Here is a 27,797-nt window from a genome sequence, read left to right on the forward strand (position 1 = left end):
AACCTACATCCACGCGGACGCAGTCGCGGGCATCCTTTAGTATAGTTATAATATGGTGAAATATTTATGCTGTAGATATACTATAGAATTGTATATCTTGATGTTAATGTATATAAAAATTGCTTCTCTAGTAAAATAGTGTGAAATCTATGTTATGTTTGCTTAATCTGAGCACATGCCAGAGACCAGTAAGCGTCACGTGCACGCACCCTATGATATATAAATTAATGTTACTCATGAACGTATTATAACTATATACCTCTATGATGTTACTTGTGTTCTTGGTATTAGGCAGTGCCAATTCAACACACTTAGTTTTTTTTGCATTTAAAAGTAGATTATTTACAGTAAACCAGTGAGTTAGCAAATAGTACGATATCGCAAGTATTTTGGACGAAATATGGTAAATCGTTTATGTATATTAAGAACATGAAAGGACCTAGAACAGAGCCTTGAGGAACACCCATTAGTGTGGCCGATCTGGATGACTTCATATCATTCACACATACTGTTTGAATACGATCACTAAGATAAGTTGCAATGAGACAAAGCGCAGTGTCTTTGATTCCAATAGTTGTGCAAGTACTTACAATACTATCCAAAAGGGTTTTATAGACTTTTTGAAATGGATAGGTTTTTCATAGGACAACTGTTTTAGTATTAGAAGGTAGTTTCAGTTTAAAAATGTTTTTATTTTACCACTTCAAAAATGACAAAAATTCAAATAAATTTTCATGAAGCAAACACGATTAATTTTATATGGTGTGGTAAAGATATTTAATTTTGTTTTTACGAAAAAAAAGATCATCATAAGCGTTTTCAAACTTTATTGATTAGTGTTTTGTATTAATATTATTCTATAATATATAAATTCATGGAAATTTAACGAAACCCCTAACAAAACTGAGCCACCGCTATCGGTTTTGTTTTAAACTTAAAATAATTTGCTACACATTATTATAGAATAAAGCACAATATTGTTTATTTAAAAGTTTCTACCACCAACAAAAAAAAATTACAAAATTACTGTACAACCATCGAATACCTACCATGCCTATTTTTTATTTAATAGCACTCAGTTATATTATGTTCCATTCCTCGAAGACGCACTCTGTATTGAATTCCAAATGTAACACACTAGCAATAAGGAAATTATAATAAGGATTAAAGAAACTAACACAAATTAACGTCGCTGGTACTTATCTTAATATAAATATAATTGAGTAATCAAATTATGCATACTGTTTCATGTTTGATTTCTTTATTATTCAAGCATTAGTGAGTAGAGTAAGGAAAATTAAAAATGACTGTACACAGCAATAGCACATCAATTTAACTCCATATCTGCCATCACACTTGTTTCTAAAGCAAAACTATTTACATAAAACTACGTCATTTACCTAACATTGCGAAAACTAAAAATATGTACTCATAGGACTGTAAGACATACAATAAAACCTTGGTAATAATATAATATATTATTTTAAACATAGCAATCATGTCAAATATTTAATAAAATCATATATCAATAATATGTCAATATAACCGTTACAAACGATTTACGTCTAAAAGGTAAAATATATAATACCTAAAGTAAGAAGGAATGAATTTAAATTATTAAATTTAAGAGACAACCTATTTAAATTATAGACCATTTGATACAGGAATATCAATGTAGAGTCAAAATTCAAAACAATGTTTTGTCTTTCTATAATAACATAATATAAATGTTATAATAATAACTTACTTGCACAACACAATTGAACAAACAATATTTAATAATCACAATAGTTTGTCAAACAAAAAAAAATATAGAAATAGAATCGAAAATGTAAACGCCATATTAATAATTGAATGTTCATATAAAGATTGAAATAATGTTCAAAATGGCGGTGCAAGTGGTAGAACAGCGAGTCGGCGCCGCGGGGTGTTAGCTCATGGACAGCTGCCCCAGCGCCAGTAGCCTCTCCACCGCCGCATTCACGTCGCCGAACGTTGCGATTAATGCTGAAATTAAATTATTATATTTCATTGGGTGAATTTGTCAGAGGTTAAATCGATGCCCACATTTCATTTCAAAAGTATAAAAAATACTTATAACCGCGCACGGTCGAATGGGCGAGAATAAGTGTGGTTTTCATTTTAACACAATTTTCAAGCTGTTTTATAAAAATGAGTAGGTACTACTGCATCAAAAGAAGGATGATTAGATTTTACATGGCAACTATTCATTATATTATCGTTGTCTAAGTGCGAAAACTGCTATGTTACTTTGTTTATTGAACCCTCGCAAATGAGAGAAAAGTACTATAAAAGTACGGCAAAAAAAAGAAATTAAGAACCGCGTTTAGTTTAATTAAACCTCATCCTTCCAATATTACTCGGCCGGCAATTTCGTTATTTCTGGCCTGAACAGTAACCTACTGTTTTGTAGGCGTCGCAAACTATAGGTGTTTATACTTTTCATTATCATGTACCTTGCAAGTTAGCTTCTCGGTTGAGGAATCCCATAGCAGCGAGCTGTTCGAGCTGCTGAGAGTAGCGCTGCTCCGGCGGTTGCTGTGTGTTGGTCTGGTTGTTTGACATCGCCGCTACCATGCGTTGCATAAACTGAAAGGAAAATTGTAAAAATATATTCACTACTAAACAGAATCACAAAGAAATTAAAATGATTACTACTAGTCAAATCAGCGACCTTTATCAAACATCAAAACGCTCGTTTTGTATGGGACCTTGCATGAAATACACAGATGTGACGTCATAACATTTGACGTACTTTTTTAGCTAAATGGGTAATTTAAAATGTTAGCAAACTTAAGACTACCAGCGAATGTGGATTTTACGAATTTTGGAAGACCCTCTATTTAATAGTTACTAAGAAATAATTTATTTTATACATAAACATCATCCCCATTTCTGGGCAGTAGGCCGGTCAAGCAGCAAAGAGGTCATGGACTCAGTGCACTGACCTGTGAGAAGAGCTCGGTGTTCTGCTGCTGGCGCGCCTGCTGGTTGGCGGCCGGCGTGGCGGCGGCTGGCGGCGCGGGCGTCGTGGGCGCGGCGGCGGCGGCGGCGGGCCCGAAGCCCAAGTTGTTGACGACGTTTGGCGCAGCAGCGCGGAGCTGCTCCATGCCCTGCTGGATCTGCAGCAGCGCGTTCAATGCCTATAGACAGTAAAATGAGGTTTTCGGGTACCAAACTGATTACAAAATAACGTCCATTTTGATATCCAAGATGCCCGATGCGTATTTCTCTTCGAAAAATCGAATAGATGTCAAGGGGGTTTTGGGATGCTGATTAGGAAAACGACATACATTTTCAAATTCAAGCTGGTCACATATTTTTTAGTTTGAAGAAAATGTATATTTAGGGTGTCCTGGGGACACTCTAAATATACATAATACCGCACGTCATCTGCGCTCGCCATGCGCAGATGACGTGCGGGTATCCCCCGGCCTCATACCCGATTGCCATCACAACCTGTCGCAGACTATGTGTATAATGTTAATTTTCTCAATTATTTTTGGAGATGGTATTAACTCACCTGTGGATTGGACATCATCTGTTGCAAATCTGGGTTCTGCATCTGGGCGATCATCTGTGGCATCAGGGTGCGGATCTGCTCCTGCAGCTGCGGGTTGTTGGCGAACATGGGATTCTGAAACAAATGCAATCTATTGTAAAAACTTTCATTTTGTTACTGTAGTAATATCCCAAGAGCCTGTAGGACATCTTGAGGATGTATGTGACAAAAGATAAGGTGCTCTAAAATCTAAGCCATTGACGAGTATATACATATTATTAGTTGGTGTATATTTAGGTAATATCCCGAGAGCTCGAATTGAGGAGGTACATGACAAAAGCTCTATGTTTGCAAGTTGCTCTTGGAAATCGCGCGTCGTCGCATATAAGCGATTCTTACTACAGTTAACTTTAATAAAAAGATCTCTTATGTTAAACCTGCCCAGTGGTTGGTTTTCCGATCTATTTGGTGGTAGGAAAGAAATGTGTGACAGTGGGGGTGAGTTGGCTGCTTTCTGTTTAGTTGGTCAGTAAACATTTTGTATGTCGCGCGTCATGAAAGAACATAACTTATGCAAAGGCAATCCTTTTTAAGACATCCAGGGGCCCTACTATAGTTACCTGGTTGATGAGCTGAGAGGCCATCTCCGGGTCAGCAGCCAGGGCCTGCAGCATGTTGTTGGTGTAGGGCGCCGACATCATGGACTGCATGAGGCGCGGGTTCTCCGACATTTGCTGCAGCAGCGACTGCATACCCGGCGTGTTGATGAGGCCAGGTCCAGCCGCGCCGCCCGCGCCCGCGCTCGGGTTTGAGCCTCCTCGGCTCCAGGGGTTTGGTAAAGGCTGTCTGTTTTCTGCCCCTTGCTGTGGGTTGGTGCCATCTAGTAACAACAAGCCATCATTGTGTATAAGTATGTCCTTGGGATAATGATGCCGAGCCTAATGCGTTTCAAATGTGTAAGACGACTGAAGGGTGGAAATTCGCCCGCATCTGCGATACGGTGGTAAAAAGGTTGCCAAGATTTAAAAGTTTCTGAGGAAACTCATTGTGTCATAAAACACTGATAAGTCAGAGCCCTTGCAGCGGTAATCAAGACTGAAAGTTTCGCCAGAAGTGGTGAATAGCATCTAGTGCCAATAGTTGGTACGTAGCTCTCTTCATAAATATAAATCAGCAGTTAGGGATATTATGTCCAAAACTGACTAGCTTCACTAGTCAGTTTTGTTTCGTTTTTTTTTTTTGTTTTAATTTGAATTTTATGTAACTTACCTATTTTTACTCATTTCTGTAACTACCTTATTATACCCGGCTATTTGGTATGTTTTAATGTGTGTGACAGTTGTGGACGCTGGAGACAGTTGTGGTGTGTGTGCTTTATGTTTGTTACCTATTGTTTAGTATTAATACTGTGTGCCTCCATTAAAAAAAAAAAATATTAAAAAAAAAAATATTAAAAAAAAAATAGCGGAGCCATAATCGAGGTGACTGCAATATTTCATCCACAAACTGACTTGGGCTTAATAAAGTACTATGTGACGTTGTTAACATTACTAAGTATTTTGGCGGCAGCCTTGGTCTTGGCTTCAATGGATCTTTCGATGTTGATGTTCAATGCCAAACCAAAGAGAAAAATCTAGTTGATTTAAAATAAAAATAGTTGTAATTGGTTTTAATATATAAGTAAAAATAAAAACCGTAAATGAATTTTACTCTTTAGAAAATTATTAAAGTGCAACTTTTAAGCTGATGCTTAGTTAGCAAAGTCAACAAAATGCAATAGTTATTTTATAAATAACGCAAGGCTTTTCGTAAATATATAGTAAAAATGTTCCTCATGTTATTAACGTAAATGAATACAAAGAGGGGCTAATAAATTATGTATGCATACATTTTTTTAAGAATCACTTAATGGTATCGCCAGCGGGGCGTTAATCTGAAGCGTCAGTCGTGAATAAATTGTAAGGTTTAATGTTCACTTACACTAATTTTATTCAAGTTTTTAGTTCGTACTTATTGATCAGTAATGATTTTTGACAAACCATCAAAAAATATATTTGTACTTTCATAATATATATTAGGCTTTCATTTTATTATATTTTATTTAAAACAAGTACTTATTCGGAAAGGTAGTATTCACTGCATCACTAAACTTACAGCATTTAAAAATCGAAGTTCTTAAAATGTGCTTCAAATATTACTAAAATCATAAACACGCCAGTGCAATTGGGAGTTTTATACAAAGTGATACTGATAATAATCTAAATATATTTAAAAAAGGAAAAGATGACCGACTGACTGAATGATTTATCAATGCACAGCTCAAACTACTGGGCAAATCGAGCTGAAATGTGGCATATATGTAGCTATTATGACGTAGAAACTACGCTACGAAAGATGCTAAGAAAGGATTTCTAAATAATTCAACCCCTAAAGCGTGAAACAAACTATGGACTATACTATACTAGGACTCAAATCAATGCTAATGGAATCTCTATCTACTATTAACAATATAATAGTGACAAATCTATACATATAATAAAATTGTAGAAAAGTGGTGTCTGTACAATGGAAATATATAAAAAAAAAGTAGCAGGGGTTGTTATTATATTGATGCCGAACCCGAAATTGTAATTAATTTTTATTGTGTGTATGTGTGTTTGTGCACGCTAATATCAGAAACGGCTTATTCGATTTAGATACGGTTTTCACTAATATATTGTAAGTAAGCTTCACTTAACATTTAGTGTTTATTTCATGTCAGTCGGTTCATAAATAAAAAAGTTATGTCAATTTAAAGAATCACGGCGAACATTTTTAACGTACAGAGTACGTACTACACGCCTCGCGCCTGAGCGTCCGTGGCTATATAAAGCGCGGTCACTATTCCACGCGAACGAAGTCGCGGGCACAGCTAGTTAATAATAAAATCGAGATTTATTGACAAAGAAAATTGCAGAAATTTTAAATTAAAAATCACAAAAGTTTAACATTATGTTAGAGCTACCACAACCTTGTACATAATAAAGCGTGGTTGAAATGCGTCTGACCCGCGCAAATTATCGTCACATACATATGTCATCACGTTTGTGCGTTGAAGAATCAACAACCAACCAATTGAAATCAATTAAAAATCAAAAAATCAATTGAATAAGCAACCTGCCAACCCGAAAGTTTTCCATAATGTGTAAAGTCTGCAAATCCACACTTGGCCCTGGTGGACTACGACTTAAAATCTTCTCATTCTGAGACAATGGGTTGAGATGTGAAATTTATTTACTGGTTGCGTGTCAGCAATGAAATAAAGAATTACCTGAGTTGTCAACTAGTCCCGAGAATGGATTCCCTGCCATGCTGCTAGCCACGTTCAACATCGGCTCCTGGATATCACGGTACATGCGCTGCAATGCGTTGTAACCGCCTGCAAACAACATAAATGCATAACAATCATTCTTATTAGCTATTTTTAATAACCCTATGGGAATTGCTACTTTCCAGGATAAAAAGTATGTCACTCTCCAGGTCTCAAACTATACCCATGCAAAAAATCTCGCCAATCCGTTGCTCAGTTGTGACGTGATTGAAGGATAAACAAACACATTTTCGTATTTATCATAGTTGTAGCGGTAGTGATATTTGAATCACCTGCTTTATTGTCAATATTATGTTCATAGGTTTTTACTTTATAGATAATATGAAGTCTACAGCAAGCAACTTTTTAAACATACCCAATAGACAATTTCATATACAAAGTATACATAAATCATGCAATAGTAGTCAATGTGCAGCTTGAAGAAATAAAACTAGTATGGTAATAATACCAGGTATGCTCTCAAGGTTGGACAGGGCTCTATCGTGGGACCGCATCAGTTCTTGCAGCATGGCAGGGTTTCGCGCCAATTCCATCGTCTGACGGAGTAGCTCTGGATTGTTCAGCATGTGGCTGATTTCTGGATTTCTCTGTTCAATTACAAAGAATTTAGAAGATTTTAGATTAAATTAGCGATTTGTGGCCTAGTTATGGCAATGCACATCTATTGATTGCAATTGGTAAGGAACGTTGCCCCAAGTCAGTAAATGGATGGTTGACTGACTTTGGAGATTGGAGGAGGCATTAGTTTGTATTTGACTGGCCATCAATGATGTTTTTTCCTTGTACAATTTTTTTTTATCTACCATTTCACTGCAAGTTGATAGTGATAAGTAGTCATCAGATTATAATATCCACTATTAAAACACCAAAATATGTATGCAAATATGCACCAAAAATGTGTATATTATTAACAGGAGACAATAATCATACAACTAAATGCTTATTATAAGTGTACACTTACAGACATCAAATCTTGCATCTGTGGGTTAGATGTGATAAGTGAACGCATATTTTCAGGATCATTCATCATTTGTTGCACCAATGGGTTGTCTAAAACCTGTCTCAACATATCTGGGTTTGATAGTAATTCTTGTTGCATGCGTGCCTGAAAATTTTAAGTATTACTTTTTAACTGTCTAAAGTTTTTGTCTATACTAATCCACACTAAGCTGATTTCTCCATACTGTTTGTCATTTACTTCTGTCTCAGTACTGTTTTAAAACAGATGTGAAAGTGTTTGTTACCTTTTAACAAGGAAAATGCTAGAGTAAAATAAATGAATATCATAATAACAATGATAAATAATTAATAATTAATTAATCCTGACAACCGATGTCAACCGAGATGACATTTTTTTCTAACAACAAATAAATTATTTCACAAAATATTATTAAACATCCAAATATGAAGCCAAAAAGAACTAAAAGTTGTATATATAAACAGTAAACATGAAGAACAATAATAAAATAATAACATGGACTCCATAGTAATTTGTTAAATGGAAACTCGACGACATCGACATGCCAGCGCACATACAGCACAAATAACATCTGGTGTTGACTCGTCGTCGGACGAGGATTATAGGACCCCGCCGTCATCTACGGGGTCCGCCGATGACACCAGGCCACCGAGACGAGCACCACGACGACGAGCAACACACCCGCCACCGGATGGCTTGGAGCAACAGGAGCTGCGTGCTCCTACGACTGCTTCCGCCGCCAGTGGTGTAGTGCGTCGCATGAGATGGACTCAACGAATGAATGAGAACGTCATGCGAGCGTACTATAGGGCGACAGATGGGGGAACTAATCTCACTGGGTATCGCTCAAGAATGGTGTCTTTGTTTCAGGCCCTTGAACCGACAGTGACCGTGTCCGCTCAGCGGCTATCGGATCAGGTGCGAGTTATTCAGCGCCGTCGTGTGCTGGATGAATCTACACTTGATCGGTTGCGCTTAAATTTACCACAAGTTATTACTACCGGTAACTCAACTCATAAATCTCCACAAATTCCGAGTGTTATAGAGATTTTAAACACCCAAGAGGAGTTACAAGGTAGTTTAGATTTGGCGGTAAGTAACCAGAATGATGAGCAAATGAGGAGGACTTTGGAGGATGCGATTTTAGAGTTTAGATCTGTGCCTAACAACCTTAGACCGAAACTACCTCGTTTGCCTGTCCATAGACGAAATATGGCGTTGATGGCAGTTCTAGACAAAATATTAGGTACATATTTAGAAAGTTCATATGACCTAAATGATACGCATTCGATCCTATACTGTGGAGCTGTTGCAGCATGTCGGATAGCTTCTATCAAATTTCCAGAGCTGCATAGAGCTGTAAAAAGACCAAATACAGCTCCAGCTTGGCAGGCTGGGATCGAAAGGCGTATCTCTTTGACTAGAACTCTCATTGCAAAGCTGATCTGTTTTAGGGCGAGCAATAGTCGCCCGAGGATAATGCGATTTGTACACCAAGCATTTGCTGGGACTAATATTAGTCCCTCTCAGTATTTGTCTTTGGTTACGGATCGTATTGACTTCTTGAAACAGAAAGTCTATGCATGGGCACAACGCATTAGGCGCTTTAGAAAACGCATTGATCGAGCTTCTCAGAATCGTATGTTCCAAAGTGACCAACGGAAGATGTACAGGAATTGGGAACGACCTAGAGGTTGTATGGTCGATGGAGAGCTTCCTACACCTGATTCTACGTCAGATTTCTGGCGTAGCATTTGGTCGGCTCCCATAGATCATACCGAAGGTGAGTGGATGAATGTTGTGAGGGATCAGTGCGCTACGGTGGTAGAGATGAATCCTGTAACCATTAGTGCTGAGGATGTAGGATGTGCAATTCGTTCGGCATCGAACTGGAAATGCCCGGGGCCGGATGGACTGCACAACTTCTGGCTAAAATGGTTCCGTAGTGCACATCCTGTCTTAGCAACACAATTCCAGAACTCCATTGACTCTGGATCGTTACCGACACTCATGACAACTGGTGTCACGTTCTTGGTACATAAATCCGGAAGTACCGCAGACCCAAAAAACTATCGCCCTATAACCTGCTTACCGACCATCTATAAGCTACTTACATCTATTCTAACCACAAAAATAACTATGCATATTAATGCAAATAATATTTTGGCCCAGGTTCAGAATGGATGTAAGGCTAGGGCACGCGGTACAAAGGAACTACTCCTCATTGACACTGCTATTTGCCAACAGGTTCGGCGAAATAGAAAAAATCTAGTGGCTGCTTGGATTGACTACAAGAAGGCCTATGATTCAGTGCCTCACACGTGGCTCATGGAGATCATGAGGTTGTATAAGGTCGATGCAACTCTATGTTCTTTCCTTGACTCATGTATGAGTCAGTGGATGACAGTCCTTCGTCAACCAGGTGGTGATGAGTTTTTTGAATCAGCTGAACCGATAAGGATTAAGCGGGGAATTTTCCAGGGGGACAGTTTGAGTCCTTTATGGTTTTGCTTGGCACTGAATCCTCTCAGTACACTACTGAAGGACTCAGGGTTAGGCTATCGTCTTCGCAAGGGGGGTGAGGTCATATCTCACTTACTTTATATGGATGATCTCAAACTGTATGCATCTAAACGAACAGACCTTGTGAAATTGCTAAAGATTACTCAGAACTTTAGCAATAACATAGGGATGGAATTTGGTGTTGACAAGTGTGTGATTATCAATATAGAGCGAGGTAGGGTTGTGAACTCTGAGAATTTAGTTCTTTCAGAAACTTTGATTCTTAGATCTCTCTGTGAAGGTGAAACATATAAATATCTTGGAATGTCAGAAGCACTTGGTATAGAAGTGAGGACTATGAAACAGGCAGTGGAGGAGCGTTTCTTTGGCCGCCTAAAAAAAGTTCTTAATAGTCTTTTATCTGGTGGCAACAAAGTACGTGCCTTTAATGGTTGGGTTATGCCTTTACTTATATACACTTTTGGCATTCTAAAATGGACTCAAACCGAACTGGATGCCTTGGATCGAAGGATCCGAAAATTGTTGACTACATATCGTATGCATCATCCACGTTCATCTGTTATGAGATTGTATATCCCACGCAAGTGTGGAGGGCGTGGTTTTTTAAATGCCAAGAACCTTCATAATCGTGAGGTATGCAATCTCAGAGATTATTTTCTCAAAGTAAATGTGGGAATACATAGGGATGTAGTTGCAGTTGATAAAGGTCTTACTCCGCTTTCCTTAGGCAAAAATAACTGGCGTAAGCCCATAGTGCTTAGCACTTCGGATCGCATAGCTGTATGGAGGAGTAAGGAGTTGCATGGAAGATTCTACAAGGCCTTAACTAGGCCGGATGTAGATTCCATAGCCTCTGTATCCTGGCTACAGTTTGGGGACCTCTTTGGGGAAACCGAAGGTTTTATCTGTGCAATTATGGACGAAGTTATTAAGACTAATAATTACCGGAAACATATAATGAAAGATGGAACGCTTGACATTTGTCGTGCGTGCCATCTTCCTGGGGAATCCCTCAGACATATTGTTTCCGGTTGTTCTTATCTTGCTAACGGCGAATACTTGCACAGACATAATCAAGTAGCCAAGATAATCCATCAACAACTTGCTCTTCAGTATGGCCTTGTAGATACTGAGGTGCCGTACTATAGGTACGACCCAATGTCAGTTCTTGAAAATAGCAGTGCCCTGCTTTACTGGGATCGGTCGGTTATCACTGACAGGTATATTGTAGCCAATAGACCTGATATAGTGCTAGTTGACCGATCAGCGCGTCGAGCAATGATTGTTGATGTCACTATTCCACATGATGATAATCTAGTGAAAGCAGAAAAGGAAAAAGTATCGAAATACTTGGACCTGGCCCACGAGATTACTGCCATGTGGAGTGTTGACTCAGCGATTATTGTACCGATAGTTGTATCAGTCAACGGTCTTATTGCGAACAGTTTCGACCAACATCTTAAGAAACTGTCGCTTAACTGTTGGATCAAGGGTAAGATACAGAAGGCAGTGGTTCTTGAGACGGCACGCATTGTGAGGAGGTTCCTCACTCTGGAGCCCTGACCACTGGCGGCTTGGGTCCAACCCACCCTGTTGCCAGTGGGGTACATTTTATCATATTTTTATTCAATGTTTTTTTTTTTTTTTTTTTTTTTCCGTTACTTTAGTTTTTTGTTGTTTATGTTATTTTATTTCTCTTTTGTTTCTGTTATTTATTGATTTTGTTGTTGATGTTATTTTATTTTTTGTTCTTTCTGTGTTTCTGTTATTTTTTCTGTTGTTTTTGTTATTTTATTGTTTAAAAATAGGATAAAATGTAAAAAATAAATAAATGAGAGTAATGATAAATAATAATCTTTGATTTAGGAACATTGTCATTCAAATGACAGTTACTTATAAACCCACTTTACAATCAGTAACATGATACAAGTAGGGTAAGTAGTATGAATTACTTAAATCTGTTTAGCTGTAGTGTTAAAGCTGAACTAATTTTGATGAGAATTTTAGAGGGACTAACTATTTACCTAGGAAAAACAAAGGGATCATATGAAACTTTTAAAAATCCTAAATTCAAGCAAAGAGTCACAGCCAAAATTATTTAATATAATACAGAGGCTGTTGTTGATTTACCTGAAGATCCATAAAAGTGCTTTGACCAAGACCTAAGCTTTCAAGACCAGCAAGTCCACCGAGGGAGTTTAATCCAAATGGTGTAGCACCAATGTCAGCTAAAAAGAATTTTTATACTATAGAATAATATTCAAGGTGTTAGATAATGTTCATTACATCCCATTGAGGCTAGGACCGTTGTATAAAAGTATCAAAAAAATAATGAGCCTCATAGGATAATACCCGTCAGAGATGTGAGGACAAAAATTTGTTTAAAACTCCAATATACAAACAAATGATTGCATAAATGAACTTGTAAAAACCTTCTGTACTTGAAGGAACATTTGAACATTTTGTCAAGTAACAGATAATGAAAGAATCTATGGCGTTAACTATTTGGTACTACATACCTCATTTGTCATGTTATATGATTAATGATTATGACAAACACACTGTTTACATATACTATTGCTTTCTGCATTTACAATTAGTTAGGATGTATAGACACACCCTAATTGCAATCTATTTTTACTAGCTTACTTAACAGGTGAACAAATTGCTTCTTCCAATAAAGATGCACATGCAATGCATGGTGCTAAAGATTTATTACAAATTAACAATTAAACCATGATACACATCAAAAATCAAACAAGAATGTCTCCAATGTCCATGTTTCTGTAATAATATTTTTTGTTTCAATGTTTTTTAAATAATCATAGAATATATTATTGTTGACGGTTCATACCAATGAGTGTTAATTTCAACCTATCAATGATAATTTTACACATTACTTATAACTAACTTTTCAGGTTAAAATCTTAACTTCATCTTGCAGTGGGTTTACCCAAACCACTGGACAACATAAATGAGGGCATTTACCTGGTGGGCGTCTTGTGGCCCCCTCGGGTTCCGGTCTCGGAGGGGTCTTGATAACAAGATGAACTGTCAACCCATCCTTAATATTGTGCTGTTTCAGCGTGTCCACATCGTTCATAATTTTTCCAGCGAAAATGAGACATAGTTGCTCCGGCTCCGCGTTAAACTTAGGGCCCAGCACTTCCTTCAACTGAAATCACCGAGACGCATTTAATTTGTTGCCGAATGATTACAGAAATGTCATCGCTGATTGCGTATGCAATATCAATGTTATTACGCCATGATCAACGCTGTACTTACTTTTTTGATATCCGAATCTTCATCGATTTCAACTTGTTGTTTCTCTTTTGGTGTTTTTACTGTAATTGTAATCTTTTTAGGTTCGTCCTGGCCTTCTGCCATTTTATCAATCTCTAGATGACTCTGTACTTTGGTTGCTTTGGCGGAATAGCACTCAAAATTTTTTTGACTGCTGAACGAATACGGTCAGTGTGACCAGATTTAAATTGTAGATCCTACTAGCTGCTGGCAGCTGGACTAAAAATTGTTGAAACCTGGTAATCTGCGTCGAAAATATGCAAAAATTATTACACTTCTTCTTTTCTTCTCTGTGGCTCTTTGTTCCAAAATTACGCTAGCAAATCAACTCATAATAACATTGGGAATTAGTTATAAAATAAAAAGTTTGTTTTTGTACCTAGTTTCCTAATCCAATCATTAAATCATAAACGAAAAAAATATATAAATTCCATGATAGAAAATTATACATAATTTCTTCACTTAAATAGCCATGAATGTCGCGTAGTTAGCTCGATTACGGTAGAATGACAGCTACAATGTCACGATCGCAATCACCTCTGATTGGTTGGCGCTCACTCGCTATTGGCTACAAAGCATTGTTGCAACAAGAATACTGTAAAAGCCAATCACGACAATTGCAATTGTAATGATTGATGTCAATTGATGTAAGTTTTCGGGGATGACCTGCAGGCCTCCAGGAGCATTTTAAAACGCAATAACAGTAACTAATCACCAACGACTACAAAAAGATGTAGGTATTTATCTAGTTACAGCTGTATACACTGGAGTAAGGAATTTCCATATACCTAAAAATCAAAATTTAATTGAAAATGGTGAAAATTCCTCTACGTTTCTTGTGTAATGATTAATGAAGCAACTGAAACTTAGAATGCTAAATCATGCAAAATTATTGTTTATTAAATACTGCTAAAAACTGTCAGTTTTGTATAAACTGCGCCAAAATCTGCTAAGCCCATAAAGATATCCATGGCTATTTAAGCCCTAAATTAGGGTCCGTAGGTATCCTACTAAAGTCCCAGAATCCTGCTGAATCTGGTAACCCTGAACCATTGGACACGGAATACAAGACCAAAGAATAATGTCTATACTTTTTTTTTAACACAGAATAACCCAAATTATTTAAAATTAATAATTATTAGAATTAGAGCAGAGTTTAATGGTCTATATTGTGCTATATTTTTATATTGATTGAAAAAACGTAGTGATTATATTCTCTTTGGATTAGCCATTGTTGTTTGTTCCCATCTGTGGTTCCCATATTGTTCCCTTCATCATTGATGCATTGTTCGCCTTGTTATGGCCTTGTTGCACAACTTATTCCTTACTCTATGGATTAAGCACAGAAGTCACAATACAATCGATGTCCAGAATCATGCCAGAATGTTATTGGTCTATGGTGTATGTCTGAAACAAAAAAAACCTGTGAAAAAAACAGAACAAAAACAGTGAAAAGTGACAAAAACTTTGGACAAAAATAATTTTCTATTTTCTTCTGAAATTTTTACGAATGGAAAAATCATCCTTAACAAAGTAGGTATTGTATTGTGTTGTATTATTTTTATTTTTTAACCGACTTCTGTTTTAAAAATCACGGGTTTTCTTTGTAATTTAAAATTAATTTTCTTTTCAGTGCAACTATTGGTCGTGTTTTCGGTCTCCACATTTTCCTTTCATAAGATTTCTATTTTGTGAAAGATAATGCCTAGCGCTAATATTATTTATTTTTGATTTAAGTATTTAAAGAAATACATTATTATTTATTAGTAAATGGAGGTAAGCTTTATGTATTTTTATTACTCTACTTTAGTATTAGTACGCGACAGGTCGAAATAAGAATCGGGGTATGAGGCGGGGGAACGCCCAGCACACCCGAGCTATCCCGCACCGGACTGTACGGGGCGTCCCCATCCCGATTTCCATCTCAACTTGATACTATAGATGATTTTCCGGGATAAAAACAGCCCATGCCTCTCCAGCCCCCAATTGTGCAAGAAAAACGTACCTATTTATTGTTTACATAATCGGTAGCAAATTCTGCCCCTTGATTGGCTGTGAAAAAACGTAAACAGCGAATCAACCATTATTTGCAGAAATTAAGGGTCAGGTCTTTAACTATACCTGTGTAAAAATCATTTCAACCCCAAAATCATAAATAAATTTAAAACAAAAACAAAATAAAGGAACAACAATTGAACATTTTATTCATAACTCATTGTTACTTCATAACTCAGTCAAATCTGAACTTATTGTAGGTATGATAAATGTATAAAATACAATCTATAATATGCTAATAATTTATTTTAACATGTTTCAGTTGGAGTGGCACAAGACTGCATTAAATGATGAAGACCAACCAACTCATTATGGTCCAAAACATTCACACTCAACTAAACAGAGATCTTCAGGCAAGAAAACATTATATCATAATATAAATATGTCTTTTAAATACCTATTCAATTTTTTAAAATTTATTTATTACTAAGTACATAGAACAAGTACAAATAAACCTACATAGAACAAGTTTTTGTCTATGTAGGTTTATCACAAAAAGAAAACTGCTACCTACTTGATATTCATCATCATCATCATCATCAGCCTGTGGACGTCCACTGCTGGACATTGGCCTTCCCTAAAGAGCGCCACCACACCCGGTCCTCAGCCCTCCTCATCCAGCCACTTCCCGCCAGCCGCTTAATATCATCGGTCCATCGTGCTGGAGGGCGTCCCACACTATGTTTGCTTAAACGCGATCTCCACTCAAGGACTTTCCGGCTCCAACGGCCATCGCTTCTACGACAAGCATGGCCTGCCCACTGCCACTTCAGCTTGCAAATAGTTTGGGCTATGTCAGTGACCACTTGATACTATGTTTTACAATTCAAACGATACGCATAAAGCATAACTGAGGATGTTCCTGCGGCAGTGGATCGGTGTGGGAGGGGTGACAATTGTCATACGTCACAAGTTGATGAATCACTGAGCTCTCGCATCATGTCATCACACCTCTTTCGCACTGCTCTACTGCCGCAGGAATCTACTTAGTCATGCCTGTAATATACATAGTAAGTGGTACTCAATGATATTTATAAGTAACTGTCTGTAACAAACTCATTTATTTCAATGAAGTCTCAACTAATTTCGAACTAGTTTAAGATCCTCAGTTGTGAGCTGGTTGGTGTATTGCTTCACATTTATTTCAGGAGTGTTGCAGCCAGTTGCTTATTATAATTAATATTTGTAATAGCTCAGAAGATACTGTGACATTATTGTGCAACAACATGAGAAGTTTCGTGGTTTGTATAAAATTTCATTTAAACAAAATGAAAATGTTTGTTTAGAATCCATGACTGAACAGCTATCCAAGGAGGATACCGCTGAAGACACAGCTTCAATGCTGTTGCTCAATTATGACAACAAGCTGTATGATGAGGATGACACTTCTCAGCCAACTTCCCGCACTGCACCTATAATTCCTATTGAGGCAACACGCAAGAAAAAGAAAAGAAAGAGGTATGAGTTAAATAAAAAAAATTGTATTTTTATTAACTTAAAAAATCTTACAAAAGCTTGCTGCAGTATGGCATGTTATTTTTTTTTTATTCCAAGATAGGCTTGCGCTTGACGACAACCATGCTTTATAAAAAAGCAATAGGTGTTGATTCCCTTAACAGGTCTTGACAGACACGACAGACAGACAACAAAGTGACCTTATAAGGGCTCCGTACCTCAAAAGGAAAAAGTAGCCCTTATAGAACCACTTTGTTGTCTGTCTCTCTGTCATATCTGTCAAGAAACATATAGGGTACTTCCCGTTGGCCTAGAACCATGAAATTTTGCAGGTAGGTAGTTTTTATAGCTCTAGTAAAGAGCAAAATTCGAAAACCGTGAATTTATGCTTAGATCACAACAAAAATTACAATGTTACGGAACCTTTCGTGTGCGAGTCTGACTCGCAATTGCCGATTTTGTCTCTGGAGAAACCCAAGTCGGAATCTTCGAAATAGTGTTAAAAGGCTGATTGATACTTTAGATCACAAATATCGATTTGTTTAACGAACTGCCGCTACGAGTCGATACGCAAAGTGGCCAGCGCGTTCGGCATGCGGGAAGTCTCTGAAGAGGAAGCATGGAACTTTTACTGGACAGACATGAGCGTTTCTGTTGAACGGGCCAAGGAAATGAAAAGGTTTCAACGCATCAACCATTTCCCTGGAATGCTTGAGATTTGCAGGTAACATTTGTCGGGGATTCTTACGCACAGGTAAATAATATAAGTAAATGAGATATTATTTACAATACTTATTTATTTATTTTATTTGTCAAATATAAAACAAAAAAATGCACTTCATTTGTTTTAGAACTCTCAAGTAGGTACGGTACATAGATACCTACTCATAACTTATGTAGGTGAACAACCAAATTGAGCTCTAATGTTTTGCTTTTACATTACATATTAATTTTATTGCAGGAAAGATTTGCTCGCGAGAAATTTAAATAGAATGCAAAAAATATATCCCAAAGAATATAATTTCTTTCCAAAGACTTGGTGTTTGCCTGCTGAGTAAGTACAATAACCACTCAATACATAAGTTCAATACAGAACATATAGTAACTCGTAGTGTGCCCATGGTTTGTGGCAGAGACTAAATGTTCAATAAAAGAAGCATAATAGAGAAGTGTAATAGATTTAGTCAACACTTTGCTAAAAATTAAATTGCTTTATTATATTGTAATGCACATGGTTTGTAATAGTAGAAACATAATTTAAATTGTTTAATTTAGTTTCAGTGAAGCATTTAACTACAGCAAGGCGCGCAAAAACAAGACGTTCATAATAAAGCCGGAGTGCGGCAGCCAGGGCCGCGGCATCTACCTCACTAAATCGCTCAAAGACATCAAGCCCACAGATAAACTAATTTGTCAGGTAGTTTGTCATTACGCACGCATCCCCCCACCCACACACTCACACACACACATACGCACGCGCTTTGCAAGTCCTTATGCCTTAGTCCTTATGTTATCTATTACAGGTATACTTGGCGAAACCATACCTGGTGGATGGCTATAAATTCGACATTAGAGTGTACACACTCATTACATCCTGTGATCCGCTTCGGATTTTTGTTTATAATGAAGGTCTTGTCAGGTATGTATGTAACATCTGAACCTAGGTCATTCTATGATGTCATAAAAATTGCGAAAAAATAATATAGGAGTTTAAACACTAGTAAAATTATTAAAATTAGTTATTTGACATTAAGACAGTCATTAATATTTTTTATTTATTGATGAGTGGGGGCTCGGCGTTTCCTACCAATTACAATCTGGTTATGTGTAAAGCAAGAGTGGCAGGCATGTAAACGCCACATCATCACTTTCCATCAGGTGTGATTGTGGTCAAGTGCTTGCCTTAAATGAATAAAAAAGGAGGGCCCTAGTGCGACCTTTTCGCTATCTCCCTCGCACATCAACACCAACTAGCGCTGGAGGCACACTTGGTGCAGTACATGCTCTTCTGTCATTACCATACTACCATTTTGAAAGGATTTTAACTTTTGTAGATTCGCCACCAGCAGATACGCGGATCCCAACGCAAACAATACGACCAACGTGTTTATGCACCTCACCAACTACGCGTTGAACAAGCACAGCCGCACCTACGTCTACGACTCCGAGGCGGGCAGCAAACGGTACGCAGATACGTTTATACTTGCCACATACACAGTACATACCTTTGCACCACTTTGGTTGCCTGGAAGAGATCGCTAGGTAGCGATAAGGCCGCCAAATCGTACCTACCTACCTATATTTTGTTGTCCTTTGTACCTATGTGTTTTTTCTGTACTAATTTTGTGGTGTACAATAAAAGTATATTCATTCATTCATACATACTTACTGTCAACGTACAAAAAATGGCACGCGAGTTGCATTGCAATGCACATCAGCCATTAGCTAATTATAAATAATAATTACGGTACGATGATTAGGTAGGTGATCCATTAAAAGCGCTTTCGTATTTAAACCACACCGCATGGCAACCATATGGCAATATTCTGTCAACCAGCAAGATATCGACGCTGAACAAGATACTGCTGTCGCAAGGCGTGGACCTGGACCGGCTGTGGCACGCCATCGACCAGGTCATCGTCAAGACCATCATCTCCGCCTGGCCCATCCTCAAGCACAGCTACCACGCGTGCTTTCCCTCGCATGACATGGTTATTTCCTGTTTCCTTATGCCTTTTATTTCATCATCATAAATCCAATTTTTTTTTTTAAAGAATATTAGCCATGCTAATTATGACTAATACTCCTCTTTCCCCTCCCCAATTTAGCGTAATGCTTGTGCCAGGAGTGGGTACGACAAATTATAGGACAACGGGTGGAGTTTGAACCGCCGACCTTTCGGAATTCAGTCCGCTCCTCAACCGTTGAGCTATTGAGGCTTTGAATCGTCAAGAGCGTCTACCACTAGAGCATTTACCAAATTACATTACAATGGAAAGGTCATCATCATCATCTAAACTTATTCCACTCGATTTGATTTTTTTTGCTTCAGGCAGTATTACAATATAATTCCCAAACTTAGCTGTTGTGTTCAATTTCTTTATTTGTAAAATTGATATTTTAGTAGCTATATTCTTAGCTAAATTAAATAAATCATGGTCACTAAATATTTGGTCCATATATTACGAATTTATGTGTCTTTTAAGTCTTGTAGTTGATTAGTGGCGACTGCAGTTGCATAAGTACTTGGATAATGTGGCTAATACTGTGTCCACAATATCTAAGCCTAACTAAATTGACATCTTTAAATCTACTGCTATCCTTTTCCGAAGGGAGCATTATGAAAAGAAAAGCACTAGACTTAATACTTATGAATTCTTTACTGATATGAATCATTTGTTCTAATTTATTCTTTACAGGTGCACGCCTGTTTCGAGATACTCGGTTTCGATATACTTCTAGATCACAAGCTCCATCCTTACATTTTAGAGGTATGGTTTAATTTTAAACAACTTCCCTATTGTACATACCTACCTATTTAGAATTAGAAGTGTATTTAACCTAGTTTATCTACAAACTAAAACTGTAAAAGGAAATGGCTTTAACTCACTTATTTCAACACGTCTCTACAAAAAGTGTTTTGCCCGTTATAATAGTCATATGTAAACATACAGGTACGTAGCAAATTAAGACCCCTAAGGTAGTCTGGCTTTAGAAGCTGAGTTACTGAGCAGCCAGTTTTAGCAATCAAGCAAAGCAGCCAGTTGTAATTCTTTCATCGAGTGTTAAGAAATGCATGTAGCTGATATTTTTTTTTTTAAGTTTAAAAGGGATTTATTAACTTCTTCTGGAGCGGAATCTTATTAATAATTTTATTAATATCGTAATTGGGAATGGTTTGGCCTATTAGCGACTGCGTACAGTTCAGTTGATTTTGCTGGTTACTGGGCGAGTACTTTATTACAAACATCAAACTCTTAGTCAAGTTTTAAGCGGTAGGATCTGGAAGCAATTATTAACCAAAGAAAAAATTCCCTCATTACGGGTGTCCACCGCATTATTATCCCAAGAAAAACCCCGCAATTATTCAGAGCTCAACACATTTGTGATTCAAGAATAAACCTCACCATGAATCACCCTTTTATCCTTTCTTCAAAATGAAAATCACAAGGGTGGAGACGAAACATTTTGTAAAATAGTTATTAAATAAGTTGAACTTGGTGTGTTTACGGGCAATTACAAGTATACACAATGGAATGTGTTCAGGTGAACCACTCGCCAAGTTTCCACACAGACACGCAGCTGGACCGCGAGGTGAAGGAGGGGCTGCTGACCGACACCTTCACCATGCTCAACATCTGGCAGTGCGACAAGAAGCGCGTGCTGGAGGAGGACCGCAAGCGGATACGCGAACGCCTGCTGCAGACCAACAAGTGAGGGCTCCTTCACATTCATCGTAATTCATAATCATCATCGTCAACCGATAGATGTCCACTCCTAGACATACATTACATAGATAAAATCCTTTTTAGGGTTCCATACCTCAAAAGGAAAAACGTAACCCTTATAAGATCACTTTGTTGTCTGTCTGTCCATCTGTCGTTATAGAGTACTTCCCGTAGACCTAGAATCATGAAATTTGGCAGGTAGGTAGGTCTTATAGCACAAGTAAAGGAGAAAATCTGAAAACCGTCAATTTATGGTTACCTACATAACAAAAAAAATTAAAATGTTTCAATTTTCATAGTAAGAAAGGGCTTTACCTGTACATTCTAAAACAGATTTTTATTTATTTTTATGCATAATAGTTTTTAATTTATCGTGCAAAATGTCGGAAAAATACCCGAGCACGGAGCCCACGGTGCGCGAGTCTGACTCGCACTTGGCCGGCATTTTTGTTATCGCCTCGCGACATCGTCACCTCGTCTTGCGTTAATAGTAGTATCAATAACATTTTCAGATTTGCGGAATACACTCCCACTGAAGAAAAAGAACCTGAAAAGAGTCCTTGGCAGACACAAATACAATGGGAAGAAACACATTTAGGAAATTACAGGTAATACGGTGCTGGTCTGTCTGTGGTCTGTTCTGGAAGGTCAGATGGTGGATGTATTATACTATTGGCGCTTATAACTTTTAGCCGAATGTAACTTCAGTGAATATAAGTACCTAATTGTTAAGGGTACATTAAAATGTTATCGATAAACTGCCAATTGGGGGTATCTTTCTTTTTGTTCTTAAGTAATACAATAGGCTGTGAGATTAAGGTACTTAGTAGGTAATGATAAAAGCTGAAATTATACATCGCTCGTCGATAAGAACGTCAATAAGAATAAGGGGCCTCGCGATTCCGAGCTCGCACTTCTAACTTTTATGTGCATTTTAAGAAATCAATTGCTTTAACAACTAAGGAAAACTGGTGGATAACTGTATTGCCTGAGAGATCTCCATTATGTTCTCAAAGTGTGTGAACTGTGAAGTCTGCCAATGCTCTCTTGTGCAGCATGGTAGCTTATAGTCAAAACTCTTATTCTGAGAGAATGTTTGCAGTAGTTGTCGGGCGATAGATTGAAATGATGGGGTAGGTCGATATAAATGTGGTGTTGTACACAGACGCGTGTACCCAGTGGGCGAGCAGTACGCGAGTCTGTTCCAGCAGCCGTCGGGCTCGCTGTACACGGGCACGGCGTCGTCGCGCGCGCGCGGCGACTGCACGCGTCTGCAGCGCGAAGAGTTCCAGGTTAGTCTGGACTAGGCAAAGGTTGATGTTGGTCGAAGGACTATTTTTATTTTGCAGAGGAGACATAGGTACGATCATCAATAAATAAACTTGGACGACGTGAATCCCATTGTGTACTAAAATTTAAAGAGATTGCTAATCTTAGAGTTGCTTTGCAGTGTATTTGTAGATAGTTGTTGTGAGAGAAAATATTTATCTTTGTAAACAAAAGAGGGTCCGAAGAGAGGAAACCGACGTACTAGAACCGCCATAAATTGGTTACGTCGCTATATTTTACCTGTTAAGATATACCTACCCAACAAAGTTAGTTTGTATTCCTAGATATTTTTAAACATATTTTGCGCTTAAAAATGAAAATAATTTACTCTCAAGGTTAAGACTCCCTAGTTCGTTAGAGCGACTTAATATTTGCACTTCAAACGATTTATTTCAATTTGATTCCAACCCTTGATTGAACTTGGAACCTACATACTATTTAAAAACAGTGTTGTAAACTTATAACTTGTGTAAGATTCGACTGTCAGAAGTTACAATACAACGTATTGCAGCAAACAAAGGCAAAAGCTGAAGCTTTAAAGAAACCATCGCAACCGAAGTCCAAAGAGGCAGATAAGAAGGAAAAGGACGGAGAAGAGGCGACCATCGCGAGCGTTACGAGCGAGCAGACACGGCCGCGCGCGCGCGAACTGAAGCGCAAAGAGAAAGACGATAAGAACAAACTGTCCACTAAGCCTTCTCTAGTGCAACAACCGGTAAGTATCACATAGAACATTTTAAGTAAATAGTGCCGCACAGTTTCAGAAGGCTCGTTCCGTAAAGACGTTTACTTAAATAGCGACTCTTGTTTCAACGCAATAAAGTGCAATTCAGCTCACGAAGTACCTACTGCGGCTTCTTTCTATCGCGTAAACTTGTATCTCTTAGATAATAATATAATCTTATGTGGAAGAGAAGTCAAAGGAGAGACCCGTCTTTCGTAGATATACTTCTTGAGTCGCCTCGGATTGGCGGAGTCTGTGTTGAACAGTGCCTATGTACAAACTTTCTTCATCCTTTCCACTGTCATCCACAGCTTTTTTTACCTAACACCAATGTATATAATTATAATACTAACTATGTAAGTTTATTATATGAATATAATATATAAATATATTTAAGTATTTTCATGAAGAACACCTTGTTTTGCCAACTCTTAAGAACTTTACAGTTTCTCTCCCACTGCCATTGCCGAGCAAGGGTCACTGGCAATTAGCAGAGATCTCTAGAGACTTACTTCAATGTAAACTTTTTTCATGTTTCTTCTTATTCATGCAACTTTTTGGTACATATAACAGGTTTCCCAAACGGAAGTAAAAGAGAAGAAACCGACGAAGCCGCCATACGTTCTATGCTCGTACGAGCCCGACCCCATTGTGGAGAAAGAGGAGCGCGAGCGCGTCAACCAGCTGGCGCAGAGGGACTTCCTTATCCGCAGCTACGGCATGCTCGAGCAGGTATACTCTCAGAGTTGTATTCCTCATTGCTGAAGGTTATGACACTTCTCCATTGAAAGAGTTAGGTATCATAATTTATTATGCCATGCGCTCTGAGAACGTTCTGCATGCGAGTTACAACTACCGCAAAATATTGATAATTTTTTGTGACTCTACTTACTAAGATTACGGGATTTCGACTCGATTGCATGTATTAGGGTCAGAGGGTCTGAATGATATGATTTATTAATATATTACAGATTTATTATTAAATATGTATTTATTAATATATTACAGATTTATTATTAAATATGTATTTATTAATATATTACAGATTTATCTGATTATGAAAAAAATGGGCACTTTACGACCCGAAGACGAACGGAAGTACGGTGTGTATGGACGTCTATCAGTTGTGTCCAATTCACCACCTAAGGTCAGTAATATTCCTTATTTTATTTCACACTAACTGATCCGCTCGGTTTTGCTCGGGTGAAATTAGGTATACCTAAATATGTACATTCTTCTGGATAAAGTAGCTTTCTAATGGTGAAAGAATTATCAAAATCGGTTTTCGTAGTTTCAGAATTTATCGATAGCAAACAAATCTTTCCTTTGTATAATATTAGTATAAATTATTTCATTCACCACATATTACTTTCCTGAAGCCATCTACATAGCAATATCATAAATGTATTCAAAATCGATATTATTTATTAGAGTTTTGAAAATCGATTTCACTTCATGGAAATAATCTCTTTGCCTACAGAAGAATAATGTTAACTAGATGCAGCAAAATTGACAAAAACATTAAAAATGTTAAAAGAATAATAGAAGAATATAAAATTTTGTGTGCAGCTAAAAATAAAGGACAAAGAGAAAACACATAAAACGAGCAATCACAGACAGCACTTGGACGATAGTGAGTATAAAGAAGATAAAAATAAGCAATCTAAAATGTTAATTTCAATTTATAAAATTATAATTATAATGAATTTTAAAGATTTCATTTGTTTTTATCTGTTCTACAAATATTCGAAACACATGAAGTTGTCGCCGCCATGATGAATTCTGACTGTGACGTCAAATGGATTGAAGGTGCGATGACTAAGAAAAATCCGTTGTTTACCAATCCGTGTGACAACATGAATCTAAACAATTTTTTAAACTGAGATTTAGACGTAATAACAGTTTTTCTTTGTAGGAGTTAAGAATATTTGGCGATTGAAAATACCGCCCTTAAGGTGCCCACGCACTCGAACTGAACTGCAGCTAAACTGCGCGTCGCGGCAGCGCGCTGCACGATATTCTCTCCAGCCGTGACGCGCGTACCGCGTCACTGCCGCGCGTCGCGGCTGGAGAGAATATCGCGCAGCGCGCTGCCGCGACGCGCAGTTCAGTTCGAGCAGTCGAGTTCGATTCTTAAAACTTTTTTTTTCAGTTCAATGACACAATAAACAGCCATACAAAAGGAAAATGGAACATGTCTGATGTCACACTTGTGTTCAGGAAGCATATACTTGGAGCTTCATCAAATACGTCATTTTATAGTGTCTTTCAACAAATACGCAATAATTGTTATCTTTTAATGCTAGTAATTCATCCATTTTGTCTGTTAAAAATAAATACTAATTATGTAAATTCCAGTGAACTAAAAAGAGCAGAAGTCTGTAAGAACAGTTATTGTGTTACCTGATATTAATTATTGAAATGCAATAAAAGAGATTTTTTCATTACCAAAAATATATTTCTATATCATTTGTCCTACGATTATCTTACCCCTACAACATACACCAGATGCTAAGCCCAGCTTCAATCAATCCATAATAATATAATCATTAAAATAATACACATAATATTACCAGTTGTCTAAAGAGAAACAAATAATACTATAAAATAGCTTCTTGTGTCATTAATTGCACATTTGTCGTAAGGTGTCTTCACACACAAGCAGGACATAAAAAAATTGTCTTGTAAGTATATCTAAATAATCAAATTTCATAATTAATAATTATAATGCAAGTTATCTATTGAACAAAAGAATACTAAGATTTTGTTAACTGTAAACTAAAAAAGGCCACATACAATGCACAGCAGCTGTTATATTGCATTTTCAATTTACACCATTTGGACAAGCCAAGTATTCCTTGACTGTGTGTGGAAGAACCTTACATGTTATGGCCATCGATGTATATGGATAGGCCCTTAGAAGAAAAAAAATGCGCTCACAAGTTAAAGAGAATTGGCAAAAGTCTCTTTATCACGCATCAGTCGGCCGCACACGCTTTATCGTATCGCACGTGTTTTTGACTGTCGAAAATGCCGTCATGTGCGGTCAAATCTTGCAAAAACCGTACGGAAATCCATCAAAAAAAAGATGGAATAACATTTCACTTGTAAGTATATCGTTTTCTCATTTAATTTAACGTATAAGCTGGGTATATTTTTAATTTTGCTATGATTAAATATTTGCCGCAAAAATATCGTAAAATTGGAATACAGAAAGAATGGAGTCGTGTTATTTTTTTTGAAGTAAAACTTTTTATTCGCGTATGACAGACTACTTATGATCATGAATATATTTAACTATGATTGTATGTTTGTAAGTATTTAACTACGTATGTTTGTATATAATTAACTGTTTTACTATGTATGTATATTTGTACTAGTAGACTAGCGATGTTTCCGATATTCGCATCCTCACCCACAATTGTGAAGGTTACGCATTGATTTGGGCATCCACATCTGCATCTACAATAATAATAATCAATGTATAGTCACGCGGATGCGGATGTTGCAAGTCGCGAAAACTATATATGTATGTTTGAGTGTATACATGCTTATATGTATTTTTTTATGTATTTAACTATGTATGTTTATGTATGTGTTTAACTATTTAACGATGTGTGTATTTTGTATGTATACGTCGTACGTATGATGTAGCTATATTTTAGCAATTTTTCGGGCATCCGCATCCGCAACGGCGAAGCTGCCGCATTGATAGATAGATAGATAGATAGCAAGATGTTCATGTGGATGCCACGCGAATTCCGAAAAATCTTGAAAATATTTATTATTTATTTATATCCCTACTATGGATGCTACTACGTTCCGTACTACAGAAGTTTTTTTGGTTATGGTTTATATTATATGGTTATATTATTACATATTATTTGTGAAAATTCTTTGTTAGATTCATTACATGCTCATATCTGCACTAATAATATTTTTAACGCAAAAAAAATTGACGAAATATTGCACAAAACAGCTCCATTCCATCCTTGTTCTTTTTAATAATAGAGAGTTGACGCTCGCGTCAAATTCACTGACGAGTTCAATGACGTAATATTAATTTTTTATAGGCTCATTTTTGTAAA

At 37.2% G+C, this 27,797-nt stretch overlaps 2 protein-coding genes across 4 annotated transcripts; one reads left to right on the forward strand and one right to left on the reverse strand.

Moving 5' to 3' along the window:
• Positions 1–810: 810 nt before the first annotated feature.
• On the reverse strand, positions 811–13,879 carry LOC123874519 (ubiquilin-1). Its single transcript, XM_045919927.1, has 11 exons — positions 13,681–13,879; positions 13,384–13,570; positions 12,526–12,623; positions 7,855–7,998; positions 7,342–7,480; positions 6,834–6,941; positions 4,144–4,403; positions 3,545–3,658; positions 2,970–3,164; positions 2,478–2,610; positions 811–2,007 (listed from the first exon to the last, which is right to left on the reverse strand). Exons 1-11 carry the CDS (start codon positions 13,780–13,782, stop codon positions 1,931–1,933), a joined length of 1,557 nt encoding a protein of 518 aa, XP_045775883.1. The 5' UTR covers positions 13,783–13,879; the 3' UTR covers positions 811–1,930.
• Positions 13,880–14,923: 1,044 nt separating this feature from the next.
• LOC123874517 (tubulin polyglutamylase TTLL13-like) lies at positions 14,924–26,480 on the forward strand. Of its 3 annotated transcripts, none has more exons than XM_045919920.1 (19): positions 14,924–15,231; positions 15,332–15,474; positions 16,016–16,106; positions 17,040–17,211; positions 17,732–17,932; positions 18,170–18,262; positions 18,484–18,625; positions 18,732–18,847; positions 19,263–19,391; positions 19,766–19,919; positions 20,628–20,699; positions 21,475–21,641; positions 22,169–22,264; positions 22,822–22,948; positions 23,497–23,700; positions 24,283–24,441; positions 24,755–24,856; positions 25,279–25,342; positions 25,862–26,480. In XM_045919920.1, the coding sequence occupies exons 2-19, from the start codon at positions 15,469–15,471 to the stop codon at positions 25,867–25,869; spliced, it is 2,103 nt and encodes a 700-aa protein (XP_045775876.1). In that variant the 5' UTR covers positions 14,924–15,231; positions 15,332–15,468; the 3' UTR covers positions 25,870–26,480. The 3 variants fall into 3 exon arrangements, 1 of the variants encoding a protein (XP_045775876.1); XR_006797942.1 differs by having other exon boundaries at positions 14,925–15,231; positions 25,193–25,342; XR_006797941.1 differs by having other exon boundaries at positions 14,926–15,231; positions 25,190–25,342.
• The last annotated feature ends 1,317 nt before the right edge of the window (positions 26,481–27,797 follow it).

Source organism: Maniola jurtina, chromosome 18 (assembly GCF_905333055.1).
Source record: "Maniola jurtina chromosome 18, ilManJurt1.1, whole genome shotgun sequence".
Taxonomy (NCBI): domain Eukaryota; kingdom Metazoa; phylum Arthropoda; class Insecta; order Lepidoptera; family Nymphalidae; genus Maniola; species Maniola jurtina.

Bases quoted from the DNA above. Each gene is read 5' to 3' on its own strand.
- LOC123874519 (XM_045919927.1), bottom strand. From the start codon at position 13,782: ATGGCAGAAGGCCAGGACGAACCTAAAAAGATTACAATTACAGTAAAA. The intron at 7,999-12,525 runs GTAAATCAACAA...TAAAATTTTCAG, and splicing joins GCACTTTTATGGATCTTCAG to GCACGCATGCAACAAGAATT. The intron at 3,659-4,143 runs GTAACTATAGTA...CATTTGTTTCAG, and splicing joins CCTCTCAGCTCATCAACCAG to AATCCCATGTTCGCCAACAA.
- LOC123874517 (XM_045919920.1), top strand. The intron at 17,212-17,731 runs GTATGAGTTAAA...TTGATACTTTAG, and splicing joins AAGAAAAAGAAAAGAAAGAG to ATCACAAATATCGATTTGTT. The intron at 20,700-21,474 runs GTATGGTTTAAT...GAATGTGTTCAG, and splicing joins TCCATCCTTACATTTTAGAG to GTGAACCACTCGCCAAGTTT.